The sequence below is a fragment of the Haliotis asinina genome, chromosome 15 (genome assembly GCF_037392515.1).
Source record: "Haliotis asinina isolate JCU_RB_2024 chromosome 15, JCU_Hal_asi_v2, whole genome shotgun sequence".
Taxonomy (NCBI): domain Eukaryota; kingdom Metazoa; phylum Mollusca; class Gastropoda; order Lepetellida; family Haliotidae; genus Haliotis; species Haliotis asinina.
The window spans coordinates 34438163-34454261 of record NC_090294.1 but is presented as its reverse complement, the minus strand read 5'-3'; the positions used below and the strand labels follow the sequence as shown (position 1 = coordinate 34454261).

The window sequence follows — 16099 nt, the reverse complement described above, 5'->3', positions numbered from 1 at the left end:
AGGAATTGTCCTGATAGAGAATTGTACACCACTCTTGACACATATGGCTATGGTCATGGGAATGCACTTAGACACATGGTCAATCACCGACTTGTCTGCTCAACAGAATGATTTTTACATTGTGAGTGAGTGTGCTATATGTTTGCGTTTTTCCAAGACTATGAGTATAAGTGTTTGTCACAGACTGATTTGTTCGTATAGCACAACACCCTCAACACATTTCACAGTCACAATTTTGTCGTTGCCAGCTTGGCATACTGATGCATGGGTGGCTGCCAGCAGGCACATCCAGGGCATGCACAGCTGCTCCTACAATTGGTGCTAGCAGGTGTTATAAAACCTGCATATGTTCCATGTGCTTGGCACATTTTCACCAGTTCATGTGGATTGAATGATCAGACCCAGGGACTTACACACATGGTCAATCACCTTGCTGATCCAGCCATATCAGTAGGTATGGTAGGATGGTAATGTCTAACCTGCCAGGTTGTGTGTAGTTCATGCGGTATTTCGTTATCATGAAGACCCAGTTTAGCCATAATGTGTGTTTATTCTTTTTTTTGATATTAAGAACAGTGGACGGATTTGAGTTGACACTCTACCTCCCCGAAACAACCCACAGACACATTCCCCTCTCTCTTCTGCACGCCTCGCGAAAACAGAACCGTTTGGCCTGGGCAACTTCACGTTGTCATGGCCTGGCCTGAAGCAGTTGGAAAACATTTGAAAACATAATATGCCAAAACAACAAATGAAAGTGCAAACGTTTGTTTATTAAGAGGCCAATCAACCTAAAGTTATCACATATAGTATCAAAGTACTTTGTGAAGTGTGAGCATATTTAGTGGTTCGGAAAAATAGTTTCGAATCTTCATATGCTAGCATCATTGCAATGATCGTTCAGTTACACATATTATAACCCCCTATATTAAGTGATTGTATATGCATTAACATCACATTAGCAACGGCTCTTGGAATTGTAATTCATTACCATTATTGGGAAATGACTGCCAACACGAAGTAACGGAGTAACAAATAACTTCATCTGCAGCAATCATATATTTATGAACTATGGAAAAAAGCACAGCTGTACAAGCCTGAAACCATAGAGTAGATCTGGACAATATAGACATGGTATCTTCATCATGCTTTTGTAATTCAAATCAGTAATCTCAATCCTTCTTCAGGCTATAGTAAAACAACCCATTAACTGAATTGTTACTTTTCCTGCCTAAAGCGCCTCCGTGTATTTACATACAGGTATTCAGCACAATAACTTTACTTCCTCTTGCAGCTTAGTGTGTCTCGGTCATCTCAGGCGATGTCAGGGAGGCTGCTGTGCCGTCGTATGTCAGGTTGCCGAAGCTGATGTCCCCGAGGTTAGAGCGTGGCCTGCTGGACAGACCTGACTGTGGTGAGTTGAAATCCCCTTCTTCCACGATCTTCTTCCTCTGTGCCGAGCCCCTTCAACATGGACACAATAATTGATGACCACACTGGATGATAATGAAGACGTAAGCAGCTTGACATATCCATACCATCAAACCAGCGCAGAATACACGCAAGGGATAGGCGCATGGCCTTAAGTGTCCAAAATACTGTGTTCGGCAGTAAATGAAGCACTCGAATCTGGTTAATAGATCAGAAGGTTTCCAATCCCAAATGTTAACCTGTGTGTGAAACTGCTGGCTTGACAGCCGCATGTCTTACATTTCATGTAAATCGGTATTGCTATACTAATCACTGTCGGGAAATACTTTAAAAAATCACAAGTACAGTTATTGGCAGGGTACATTATGTATTTAATTCATATGACAAATTGGACCATCTATTTGTGCCAAACACATCGGATGATATGAACAAATGCAAACTAAGCAGTGAAAACGTGAAATCATCTGTTGACTATGCAATATTCCCATTTGAATGAAACCACAGATAAGTAGATAACGCGTGCCGTCTTGCACCGTTATGACTTTATTAGCTTACAGTCGAAGTGTGTGCTGAAATGAAGTGGAAATCGTTAGGTCGGGTCGTGAATGTTTTAGGTCAGGACTTTAAAAGTAGAGTTGATTTACTACTTCATTTCCATGCAGACCGACATGAGTTGGAATCAGCACAATATGCCACAGGTTTCATACATCGACTGTAAAGTGTGTCTGACTCTACCATTTAAGGATTTATTTAAGAACTGACTTCCACTACGTGTGAGTGTGACGTTTCTCGTGACGACGACGTTCTTACAGCAGCTGGCCTTCATTGTAGTAAGGTATATACTCCTGCACACTAACAAAGTGAAAGCCTATTCTGATCTGTGAAAGTATTTCTTCAGTGTTTACGGTATATCAGGAATAAATACTTGTGGTAACGTCGAATGAAAATGGTTCCTTGTTCATACACAAATGAACATCGTGGGACCGAATTCTCGTCTAAAGGAAAATCCTGTAAATATCTAAAACGATATTTTCCCATGAACCTGTATTAGAACTTGAAGAAAAGGTATACGTTCATGCAGCAGCAACTGTTTTCAGCACAGACGAGGAAGCATGTATACTGACTGAATTAAACATTTGTGCTACAGTTTGGAGTCATGCATTATGATCAGTCCACTTCTGAGGCCTGACTTTTAATCATTCATTCTTTTTGTGACTAATCGTGTTATAATATTTTATAGTTTGGGAGTTAATAAAATTAACATTCTTTAAATTCTTTCTCGTCTGGCCAATGGGACAGCGGTGGCATGCCTCCAGACTCCAGAAATATGCTTAAACATCTATTGTAAACCAAAAGTCACCGTGTTCTGTAATCTGATTGGTTGAAAAACATGATCAAATGGTATTACATTCCCGGAAACTGCAATACTATTCACTGCGTCTTGACACGTAGAAACCTCGCAAACAATTGTGTTGTTGTGTCATCAACAGTGGTGACGTCATTCAAATCATATTGTGACGTAAAGTTAGAATGACGTCACAAAGGAGCAACTCCAGATGCTACCATGGGTACCAGCTGAAACGGCCAGCTGATGCCATTCCACTGCTCTACCCGTACTCGATGTAAACGAGTGCAGACAGTAAAACCCTTTGGTTTACTTTTGTGTTTACAATGTCGACAAACATGATGTGTTAGCCAATTTCCGGGTGTTATTGAGTATTTGAAGCACGGGAATATGTCATTTGAAACCTCCGGCTAACGCCTTCGGTTCCGAATGCATTCCCGTGCTTCAATTACTCAATAACACCCGGAAAATGGCCAACACATGATGTTTATCTCCTAAATGTCATGTTGTATTTCCTCCAGTCGATGAACCAACCGTTTATTTTCAGTTAGGCTTCCGGTTCATCGGGTGAGGATAGGGTGTTAAAGACTGCTAACTACAATAGAAAGTTCAGAACAAAATGAATCTTTGAATGCTATAAAAAAAGCTTTTTGAACTGCAGTTGACAATTGCCCTCCCAGAATGTTAGCCGTCTGAATGTGTTCCATGTACTCTAGTATACCACCGAACCAGGTATAGGTCACATGATTTGAGCACCATTGATGCTTTCACCATTGATGCAGATTATGTCCTTGATCTAAAAGTCTCCGAATATTTTAGTACCAAAGCTCGGACCACTGTTTCCTTACAATACTTGAAATTTTATTGACATCGTTTGAGTCATCCATCGGGAGAACAGCTATAGCAACTGGCACAATTAATGTTAAGAGTCGTGATAAGTAAAATATTTAAAGTATAGTTACAAATACTTTTTAAAAAGTGAGAGAAATCACCAAAGAGAATTTTGCTTAACTTAGCTTTGTATTTGGTGCCCTTCTACCTGTCGCCATAGGAATGTTTTACGGCACAAGGAACGGTTTGGCGTCATAACATTGCGAAGTGAAACTAAGTTTCCAAGAATTGCTGGAGTTCCCAACGTCTTGATGACTTACTAAGTAGCTCTTCTACACTTTGTAATGTAGGTCATAAATATACGAGAAAGAAATACTGGCTGGACAAATACAAGACCAGTGTTGTTTCTGTTATTATCACTCACATCGATAACTCATTGTAAACGTTGGCCAATTTTCAAAGAGTATCGGAATTTGTCATGGTAGAACGAAGATCAACATACTGTGATGTCAATGAAGAGTTGCGAAGTGGGTTAATTCAATGTAGTTAATACTAGAGGTACCTAGCACAGCATGCCATCCCATAATTAACCTGTGTATTTTGTTCTCAGTTGAAATATTTTATAGCGTTTTGCATTTTGCTGATCTAATTGATCATCTCTTTTTAACCTGCATTGTACGTGTGGCAGCCCTTGACAGATAAATTCATGATAAACATGTATATTGGATAAACAATTGCAAGAGAAACAAAATCAATTCGCCAGGAGTGACGTTGTCAAAGGACTTCTGTGCCTAACGTTTACGTGACCCAATTCTGTGAGAAGTAGCTCTCATCCTTAACACATCCCTCTGTACCTTGACTTCAACACGCCTACAGTACTTTTGACAGCCTACCCTTATGAATAACACCGAGACTGAAACAGGATTTCGTCTTGTTGCCAAATGTCGCATGCGTCAGATGTGGAGTGGTTGCACGGCGGGTATCGTAACGCTGATAGCTTTTGACTGGGCCTGGTATTAACGATGGCAGTCTTTGTTAAGGGAAGGCAATCAGGAAGCGAGCTTAAAACACCGTGTCTTCTCCAGAATGAAACACCCTTTGAAGAACTGCTTGAACATTTATCAATATTTCCACTTCAGAACTTATTACATCTGTCATTTAATAACCGGAGACTTGCTGAAGGAAATCAATTAGGTACTGCTTTAAGTTCCGAAACGCACTCATATGTGTAGTGATGGCACTTTTTTCGCTCTTTTTTCCTGCCAATCATGTACAATTTGTCATTTGCTATTAATGCGTCAACCAAAAATCAATAGAAACCAACTTTGTCCTAATCGAGACATGTCATATCAAATTTGAAGTAAGAATTGCTGCAATTTATCATCAAAGAAGTCCGCAGTACAGATAATTAAGACGGTCTGTCTCCGTATCTTAATAGTCGCGGGCTTGCTAAATCAGGCACCGCCACCGACATTGACGATCAGTCTGAATAACCATTACTTAGAGTGATTTGTAGGGTAATGGCCGTGCTTATTATACCAAGCTGAACAACGCCCAGGATCGAGAGGGATGTAAGGGCCGCGAACTGTGTCATATCATACGTTACAATAATACATACCTATACGTGGTATGCAAATAGCATAAAATTGCAACTTATTTGTTCCACTGATAATACTGCCAGCTCTTGCTGTACTGTACTGGTCTATGAGGCAGAAGAGGAGACTCCAGAGATCTAACAGAGATCGACTTTCTGATCTGGTCGCACTTCTACGTCGAATGCTATGGCAGTCGTGGAATAGTTTTGCTAGAGTAAAGGTTAGCCAATAAAATGAGGTATCCGCATTTAATCTGAAGTAAACACATCTGCCTAGTAACACATGTAAATGCCTCGAAGTTAATCCGGAAGATTCCACTTCAGTGCTTACATCTGACATTTACTGAAACGGGAACAACATACGCATCGGAAACGATAAAGAAGAGTGTTTGGATCGTGTTGTGTTATCCTTTGTGGTGCGACCGAGAGTATGCATTGAAGGCAGTATACGCATGCACGCACGTGGGCACATAGGCACATAAACTATCGCATGACAATGTTAACTTTTTTCACATCAGATGCATCGTCTAACTATCAACCACCTTAGGTTAGTCCTACTGAATCAACCTTAAACAACTGTGGCCTTTCATATGTATTACTGATGCCAAGTCTATGTGGCGGACAGTGGTTGGTTAGTATGATCGACACGGCTCTAAATATTACAAAAACGTGCATAAATTTGAAATTTACCTCTATCTACCAATATCTATTGCTTATCCCTTACTTACCTAAATTCAGAACTACAAATCATAATCTACCAACTGAAGAGGGTCGCTGGACCAAAACATCAAAAGAAAATAGAATTTACAACCTTTGTAACTCACAGGCATATCAGACGAATTCTATTACATCTGCCGCTGTACATCAGTCGAATTTAAAAGAAAATATCTCATACTACCTAAATATACCAAAACATGCCAGTCTCCGCTCTTTCAAAGTACCCTTTCCTTCAAGCAAAAGGAAAGAACTGAAACACCTTGCAAAGTGTATAACAATAGTGCCACGGCCTTCCTCTTCCTCTGTTGTATTACATTATGTGATGTTTGTTGTAACAATGATACCTACTGCCATCTTGCTCAACACCCCGTACTCCACTCTTATACCACCTTGGATGGTCGTATGGAGAATATGTTAAATGTTGAATCATATACACTGGTCTGTCTCTGTGATTCAAACCTGTAAAGGAACTACAATGTCAACATCATACAAATGCAGAAACAACAGAACAGAATGAAATAACCTCAAAACGTCACTTACGGGTCAACACGTCATATACAACTTGACGTGTTAACAGGAAAACTAATAGCTACATCAGCTCGGTTTATATAACGGCCTACCCTGTGGTTTATAGTTAGTCGGTAAAACAGTGCGACAAAATGCACCAATGTACAAAGGTGGCTGCACTAACCGATCTACGCTGAGATAGCCGAATCGCTACAACATTCATACAGTGAGAGGAAGATATCATTTGTACAATAGCTCGCATAATCAAATCAATGATCATAATACAGTGTTACAATACCTGGCCACTGAAGCACTGCACATAATCATGTTATAAAGAATGTATAATGTTGTCCAGTTGAAATGTATATACCGGCATATCTGACAAAGAAGACCTACTTTCTAAATGCCTTTGGGTAAACAAATCCCGGTTTCCTTAACGATTATGGCAGCATACACAAACTAGTGCGTGATTCGTTTAAGAATCACAAACATCTATCCCGACCCCACATAGGCTACCTGGTTGCATTATGGTGGAGAACAGCTTACCAGTCAAAAGTGGTTCTCGGGCTTCACTCCACGCACTGTATCTCTCCACTATAGATGTCATTAAATAGCTCGCAATACTATCAGTTTGGGGAATTCTCCTTGTCTCAAACACCCGGTATCACCACTGTATGACAGAGATATGTACGTGTCCACATACAGATTAAGAGAATTGATGATGATTTTGTCGCTTGTACTTGCGGAATGACTATTCAATTCAATTCAATGTTTATTCCTACAAACCACTATTGGTGGTACAGGAACAGGAACAAATAAAGTCATCATATAAAATGATCAATTGTTATGACCACTTGGTAACAATGAGTATGCTAGTGTGTTATCCTTTTATGGTGTTATTGATCGTTCTTATAACAAGTGAATAATCATCTAAGGTAAAAAGTAGTTTCATTATTGCGAGATTCGGCCATTTGCTGTAATAAGTAGGGATGTATTGACATCGTATGCTTTCACAAAATGAACATTTAAATAGGTAGTGAAATTAGTCGGCTATCGCCGGTGAGTTACAAAGATAACATTTGCTCTTTATTCTTGGTATATTTTTCCAGCGGCCAGTCTCTATTGGTAAGTGATGTCCGAAATGACATGATGAGTCGAGAGACGTATACAGGTAATAGCAGGCATTTTTCAAACGACGGCAGATCTTTGAACAATATATGATAATTACCCTTTGAACATACATGTACATCTTCCCTCCATTTCTGTATAAAACGATCTTTAAGAGTTGCTTCGAATATCGAAGCTAGCCACTGTTTACAAACAATACTGGGGTTATCAAATATATAAGATATGCCACAACTGTTTAAAATATGTTTTATGTGAGATGGCCATACATTATTGTTACGGATATTAAGATAGTTGTCTAATTTGAAGAGCTGAAATACACGCGATGACAATTCAACCTATACGGGGAAGATACGGTTTCTAGATTATGCCAAATCTAGAAACGGACTCCATTGCATGGTTCTTACACATGAGACATGAGTCTATCGGCTGTGTTCAACTACACGTCTGAATTTGTAAGAAGGGCTGTTCGGAGTTAACGCATCTTCGTCCTTTCCAGATTTTAAATTTCCCTTCATGAATGAACGGATTGCAGTGAATTATCTCTCAGTTCACCTCCACATGACCTAAAGTATCTCGTGTACATGCCATGAACCTTCTGGCTGCCCAGACTCACAACCCGAAATACCGCCTGTTGAATGGCTGTCTGCGGTCCTAGTAATAAGTATATTCTCACCAGTCAAGAAATATTGCAGTCGGAAGTAAAGAAATATTATGAACAGTGTTGCTGATAAATAACCCTCGCCATAAATTATTAAGCACTCTCTCTCACTTGCACTCGCATCTCCAACACATTACTTCAGCGAGTGAACTGTCACAGACATGTTTTATAGCGTTGTCTGAACAATAGCGATGATAGACGTGTGTTCCATATGTTAAATATAATAGCATAGAAATTCCCAACTTGCATTACATATGGTCTCTTCTAAAATGGTCCCTATTAAATAACAGTTATGCTCTGGAAAACTGGTCTGCTATCAGTCTCTCAACTTAATTAAGTAAGTGATCTCGTCACTTGTACATGTTTAAGTATTTGCGAGATATGATACTAGTTTAAGTATTATGAAATTCATATCTCTGATTAAGTTGGCAGCGTTAGATAAACCTAGTCTAAACATTCACAAAACAAAGTCAATAACATCCAAGTGTAACTAAACAGTGTGCATCAAGTGATCATTAGGACCGGTGATACTGACTCCATCTGCTCACGGACTCATTAATCGGAAATATTGACACTCACACGGAACTACCAACGTCTCTCAAAAGTCGGGGCTTCTACCGCAAATCGAAACTAGGCGCAAGCCCTTTAATTATAACTACACGGTTTACTTTCCTGTAACAGATCCCCGAAACTTCAAAACTGGAAGATAAAAACTGAAAAGCCTCGCTAATTGAGCCAGGTAAAATTGATTCAGGTATGGGCAATCCATACGAAAAGCCTCGCGGCTCGGAACAAGTCTTTTTTGATCTCCCAAGAAACGCGGTGCGTGGATAATTGCGATAAATCCCAGCTTTCTTTGAAGTAATTATTTCTTTGACATTTGATCCTGGCCAATACTTTATTGCCCAATTAAATCTTCCGTTAGCCCGAGAAAGTAGTATATACGAAAGCGGAGACAATATCTTTGAGATAAAAGAAGGGTGAATTTGGAATTATGAGAGAGAGTTGAAGGGTTTTTATAATGGGCGGTCCGCAGTGTATATTGTGTATAGCGGGAGACATCATTCATTGCAATACGTGGACATACCTGAGATATGACGGCAATAAAATGTAACCAAAAAGGACGCAATTGCAATTAAATCTTCGCGAACTATTGATAAATGTCGTGTTAATTACATCTCCCTTAGATTAATTTCTAACTCCTATCGTTTATACAGATTTAAGGACCAATGTATGATCTAATACCCGTCATGCAACAGTGCCATATCTTGTTCCTGCCGTCACTGAAGTACTGTCTTGTCTAAAACTCGGGAGGTGAATATAGAAATAGATTGGCTTTAATGCGTTGATCGGTAAACGAAATACTGGCTGGAGAAAAAGCTGCATACCTTGTCACTATAAAACTACACCTAAATGGGTTCTATTTTTTAGACGTCCATTAAATACTGATGATTTCTCTGTGTGAGTTAATTTCTATTGATTTCTATTGATGTGTTATCTTTCTATGTATAATTATTACGACATAAAAATAGAAGGAATTGGATATATTGTAGACACATCCATTATGGCGAGCTATTCCATATTATGTTGCCTGAGTGCGGCATGAAAGGGTTGTTTTAGTGTTGCATTATAACCTGTACAGAATGGATATCTTTTATGAGCCTGGTAGTTTCATGTCCTTCACGATACGGATGCACAAATGAAAATATATTATTCGACGCGTAACTGACACCAAATAATTACGTTATCATATTTACGTAAGAGATAGTGTATTCGCTTACTTATACTGATTATTGATTCAAAGACGGCTGTGGTAGACATTTTCACATTACACATAGCTTCAGATAATATTCAAATTCAACAATGTCCGTGTTCCATGTCAGTATCAGATACTTCCAAGTGTTCATTCTGACATTTAGATTTAGCGTAAAAGCAAGTAACACGAGAATATACTTGTATTTTGGCAGATCAGTAATAAATTGTTAGGAATGACGGATCATATTATGTGTATATACTCTTAACAAAAGTAAGGGAACTGTACTTTCAATGTATGATTGTCGAAGGGGGGAGATATATAGAATTGAATCAATGTTCATACAATAATAATGAATGTTTTGAGAATGCATCACCACATGGATTTCATTCAAAGCAAAGCTGTTCGTTCTGTTATCCCCCTTGTTCGGTGACTGGAGCATGACATGAAAATTTCAGGTTTACAATTGTCAGTCAGTAGTGTGTGATTTAACCCTGAAAACCATGAACATGCACAGAAATTATCTGAAAAATGGTCTACAGTGATTTATCGACCTGCCCCCAAAACGTCAAGATTCATAATGACACCGTGTAGAAGGCTCCCATGTTGTGCACGTGTTTCACATGTATTGTGTTTGCGTGTGGTGATAACGTGAAATGATGCTGCATACACAAGATGAATGTCTTTGTAACGTTCCTCAATGGGTTTTCTTTCTACCATATTTCAAACTTCAGGTTCCCCTTCTAAAGAGTACATAAATAAGTATTGTCTCCTGGTAGACAACGCTGGATGAAGGTGAAACAGCTTGGTGGAGGATGTCGACGGGGAGATTTGACCCCTGTTAGCCTGGTTCATGGAAACTGTATCATGTGGTCCTGTAGAATTGATGGTTTTGGGGTTATTGCAGAGTTCGTGGCCTTCTGTAACCATGCACCTGGCTGTGCATCCCCATTTAAACTTCAAGTGTTTGCCAGACGGAAAGTTGATTGTTCAATCCCGGCGATATCGCATCAAATGATGATTATTCATGTTTCCATGTCTGGCGCTCTCGGAGAGAACAAGGGCTGGTCGTCAAAGGGTATATAGACTATACTGGGTCAGGTCACTGTCAATATACAGCATGTTATTTCACTGGGCTACTCGGGACGAAGACAATGCTTAAAACGCTGAATGTGCTCAGTGAGAAAACGATACAAGCATTCTTACCAAAATCATAGCACATTTCAACATGTGTACCCATATCTGGCACGTCATCCACCATCAGAAATCATTATTTGTCCCGTCGTGTGCCACATCCTTGTACGACATGGTCGACGTGTCGTGGCCATATGGCATCATGGCTATTATGATAAAGACTGGAAATGAATAGACGACTGGTAAAAGGTTTGACTTGGTCCTGTAAGAGGAGTAGATGGGGGCCACATGATAAGCATCTCACACGTAACAAGCGCGATGAAATCAATTCACGTGCTTCCCACGTGAACACTGTCATCAATAAAAGACCTGACTGTCATGTGATGTCTCTGTGGTGGCTGTCTCAGGTGGACTTCAAATAAGCCTTTCAATTTTTCGGTGTTGGTGTCCAGGAATTTAAAATTTCAACAAAAGTGATCGATATAGTATCAGTATCTATGACAATATTTGACAAGTAAACACCGACTAGAGCACACATACCTTGGTTTGAAAATGCCTTGAGCACATCTCATACACACCCTTTGTGCCTCAGCTAAGACGGATACCAGTAAAGGCAAATTTGTGGGATTGTCATTTCCTCATTTAGAAATGCATAAATCGAGGTGGCTTACAATCGATACCAAATCGTTTCGGAAGCGGTACTGTTCATTGGCTCACAGGATTCTTTCAGACAGCACTAACGATGAAAGATGGCCTCCTAATATAGGGAGGCATATATATATCTTGCATGTGAATTTTATCACATCAATGCGACAATATCCTCAACGAAATCATATGACATCTCTTCTATAAGTAGCGTCTTTTGTACGAGTAAAGTATTGTGTATGGATCTCTGTTAAATAGTGACGGACCAAATGTGAGCTTAGTCAGAATCGGTCGACAGTTTCGGATAATAACGAAGCTGCTATCATAGTCCGTACCTCTTCCTACATATGGCCACGACCCCAGCGATGATTACGACAGCACAGACGGCGACGACGACTGCAAGTGCAATGGTGGACACGCTCACTCCAGTTGTTGCCTGACTGGTACCTGGTAACTTGGTGGCTGTACAGATCGGATCTAAAACAGACAAACCTTCAGCTGTATTGGTTAAAGTAAGTCATCACAATCTCTAATATCAGTAATTGTTCACGACTAACTGAGATAGCAGTACACTAGGACAGTATGTAGCATGTACCATGGCATGTCACTATAGCACACTCTCATAGTATGTAACATAATGTGGTTTGTGATATTCTTTCTGTATCCTCTTACAGCACTTACGTCTACGATGGTGGTCAAGCAGTCAATATTAAAATGGTAATGAACCTGTGTTCGTTGTCCAGTTCTCCGTGTTGGCATGTGAGTCACACAGCTGACACTGGTCGCCGGGCTTCTTGTCGCCATCTTGATAGCAGGCACCATTGATGAGGCACGTGGCAGTCTGTGTACATGCGCAGACAATACATATATGTATATCAGCGATTTAAACATGTCATCATGACGGTAAGGTCAACAGACCAGGTTGCCCAGCTACACACCTGTCTCTTACACGAAGCATCACTCCCCTTCTCGTTGACTTCACATACATGGCAGTCATCATACACAACATGAAGATAGCTCTGACTACTGCGCAGCTGACCGTTGTTACTGACCGCTACCCTGGCGCTGTGGGGGCTGGGAAGGCTGCAGACTACCTGGTACATGCTGAGGAACGTGGCCGGGGCCGGTATCCACTGGTCGGTCTCAACCACGTGGGATGTCACCTGCAGAACGAGAAATGACCAAGAAAGACTAGGCATCACATCGCAGGGCAAACCGTTCCTTTGTATCTCCAGTGACGGACAAAGTCAGAGGTTCTGCCACACTCCTCGGTAATAGTTGAAATGTTAAAGGTCACATGCAACGTAAAACACAACTTTGCAGATTCTGGTACCTTTCGGTGTGCACTTACCGAAACAAATCATAAAAAATGCCAATTCAACCTATAAAGTTGAAAAAAACGCAATGAAAAAAAAGCCCGCGAAATCGGAGTTCAAACGTTTCACTAAATTCCCCCCAGCGCTGGGGGGAAAACTGGTTTCAACAACTGTGCTGCGCTGCGTCTATAACGCATGCGCAGTGAATAGTTTCGCGGAGCTTGGAACAGTATGCATGCCCAGGGTCTAAGGTCGTGAGCAGTAGTCTAATCTTGGTTGTGTACACAAACAAGTAAATAATCTACTCGTTACGCAAAACAGCTTGTTGATTGTGGTAAGCAGTCTCTGTCACAGAGAAAGCTCAGTGTCTGGTTTATTTACACCTGTATGTCTATCTGCCTGTCTGCTAAAGACAACATGCAATACACAGCTTCAATCATTGACCACGTGCAATTTGAACTTAACACCTATCAGATTATACGACATAAAGAAAATGAGTTGATTTATGACTCGTGCACCCGAGTCCCGTGTCTGCCACATTATGTAATTAGGCACGTGTGATACACATGACAGGTTTTTATGTCTGTGGGTTGCAAACAAACTACATGTACATTCATTTTTTTCGGATGACTGGATCTGGTGCAAACTCTTGTCAGTTTCAAGTCCTGCTTTGTACTTGACGAATGACAGATTCCAGCCATGCAGTAGTTTACCATTTCTACTGACATGTTTTTTATTGGATCGAGCGCAAATTCAGAGAACATGTATTTTCCAAACCCAACATCTCTATATACATTCTTCATGGATAACGACTTCTTTTCGTGTATATGATTTTGTTTGACAACAGTATATGAATCCATACTGAAACGACGCATCAAGTACACAAAAAGAAGTTGTTATCTGCAAAGGTTCTTACTTTCTTGTGACTGGCTATACTTCTAAAATGCCCATCAAACAGATCATCTTTCTGTACACACAATGAACCCTCAGCATATCAGCAAATGAAACAGCCAATCGGAAGCCGTCGTTACACTTGAGTGCATATCCACCCGCTATGACTGGGTTCGGTCTCCCGAGGGCTTCGTTTCGGGGGAAGTAAGCCCAAGTACAAAATATTGCACTTTTGAATCGCGATTGTACGCTGATAATTTTGTTTATTTGTTTTTTCAAAAGCAGCAATGTATATTATATGTCATGAATAAGTGATAATTGTGTTTTAATTATGTTTGATTTTTTGGTTGCATGTGACCTTTAAGGAGTGTGTATTTTCAGGTGGTTGACAGTGAACAAAGAAGATTGCCTTTAAACTTTAGATACGTTTCCCCAAGGTACATGAAACCATTCACTGAGACAGTATTTAATAACAGAGTAAGATATCATGTCAGCAATGATCATACAGAATTATAGACACATACATGTTTCTCCTTTAGTATACGCCACTATTACGACCTCATGAAATCTGATCCGATTCAAACACTGTTGATGTGTGAAGTTTCGGAAACACTCTCTGTTCAGCAATCTTAGATTATGTTGGCACACCTGCGATAACTAACTTAGCTGTAACACGCCGTTACTCAGCTACCTTACTACAGTAAGAATCTGAAATTGTGAAACGAATCAGTGTACAAAATAGTTGTTCTTGAAGAAATGTATTGAGATAATATATTATGGTTTTTAGCGGTCAACTCAGAATGCAGAATTCGAAACTGATCTCTGGCTAACGTGCAACACTGCGGCGTATGTATATTTGCACTACTGGATCTGCTGCAGTCGACGATTGCGCTCTCTGCTAGCTTTCAACCGACTATTGCTATGTTGATTGCAGAGATGATTGACAAACAATGTTCCAGGACGAGAAAACAATGTTCAGTGCCAGACTCGATTAAATACACATTCCAAAAGGCAGAGTCCAGTGAAGCAGTTCAAGCTCCATTTCCGAGCTCAATCCGGTATATTTACCTTCACGGGCTGATAAAAGCACCCGAGGGTGTCACTGTTGACAAAGTTCAATCCCATGATAGCAATCTGTGAACAGTCCATGTGGTTGATGTTGCAGCCTCCACCGTCTTCATTCACTGGCAGTATGTCTGGTCGGACATTCTTACTGATGGAACAGTTCCGGCCCGTGTATCCCTCCTCGCATACACACGACCCTGAAACAATACATAGACAGGGAGAGTCTTGATGGATGTCAGCATTGTCTAACCTTAAGCTTCCTGGTCAACGATTGGGAGAAACAGTACGTTACACTGGGGGAAGAAAACATCATAGTCTTTTATTGCAGTCATAATGCGACTACTATTTCCTATCTTGTACCTTAATGCATCATATATACGATCTGTCTGTTATTCCATCCACATAAACGTACCTGCTTGCCAGTGGCTCAGTCTACGGGATGCTGTTACAATGTCTCACCTTCCGAGCAGTTGCCATGTACACATGCCTCAGTACAGAGTTTATCCATGATATCTTTTGGCATATTCTCCAAAACAGTGGTGTTTTCTCCCCCATTCCACATACTGACATTGCGCTCGACCTCACTAATACATTTAGCTACTATGTCGTCCAAGTGAGACTGTGCCCAGTCCTCGTCACCTGTTTCCTGGAACAGACAAAATAGTATGAAATACTGTGTTTACCCTTCCAATGTTCTAACATGTGTATTAGATAATCACCTACGGATGCAAACGGGTAAAAACATTTTGAAGCATTATGAACAATAATAACAGCTGAAAATGAAATTGTAGCCGAGACGGCCGGCTTTGTGTAGCCCTCTGATAAGTGTTAATTGGTACGGTTTCCAAATATAACACGTGTTACATTTGAGCACTTTCTACATGGCATTGTGTAATCATCGCCCTCGGCCGTGGGAGCCGTGACAATTAACACTAATCAGAGGGCTACACAAAGCCGGCCGTCTCGGCTACAATTTCATTTTAAAGCGTTCTGCATTAACTATGCACAAGAGTGTTTTTAGAACAATTTTGGAGTTCTGCAAAGGTTATAGAAGTACAAACGTTTATTCGTTCTTTAAAGATGT

At 40.3% G+C, this 16099-nt stretch overlaps 1 protein-coding gene across 1 annotated transcript in view; it reads right to left on the bottom strand.

Annotated features, from left to right (window-relative positions):
- Positions 1 to 752: 752 nt before the first annotated feature.
- Positions 753 to 16099, bottom strand: part of LOC137265879 (uncharacterized) — a 74847-nt gene continuing 59500 nt past the window's right edge. The window contains exons 31-36 of the mRNA XM_067801340.1: positions 15475 to 15661; positions 15019 to 15212; positions 12682 to 12906; positions 12470 to 12584; positions 12079 to 12220; positions 753 to 1464 (exon numbers count right to left, since the gene is read on the bottom strand). Coding sequence (XP_067657441.1) covers positions 1296 to 1464; positions 12079 to 12220; positions 12470 to 12584; positions 12682 to 12906; positions 15019 to 15212; positions 15475 to 15661 — 1032 coding nt within the window. The 3' untranslated portion in view covers positions 753 to 1295. The remainder of the gene's footprint in view (positions 1465 to 12078; positions 12221 to 12469; positions 12585 to 12681; positions 12907 to 15018; positions 15213 to 15474; positions 15662 to 16099) is intronic.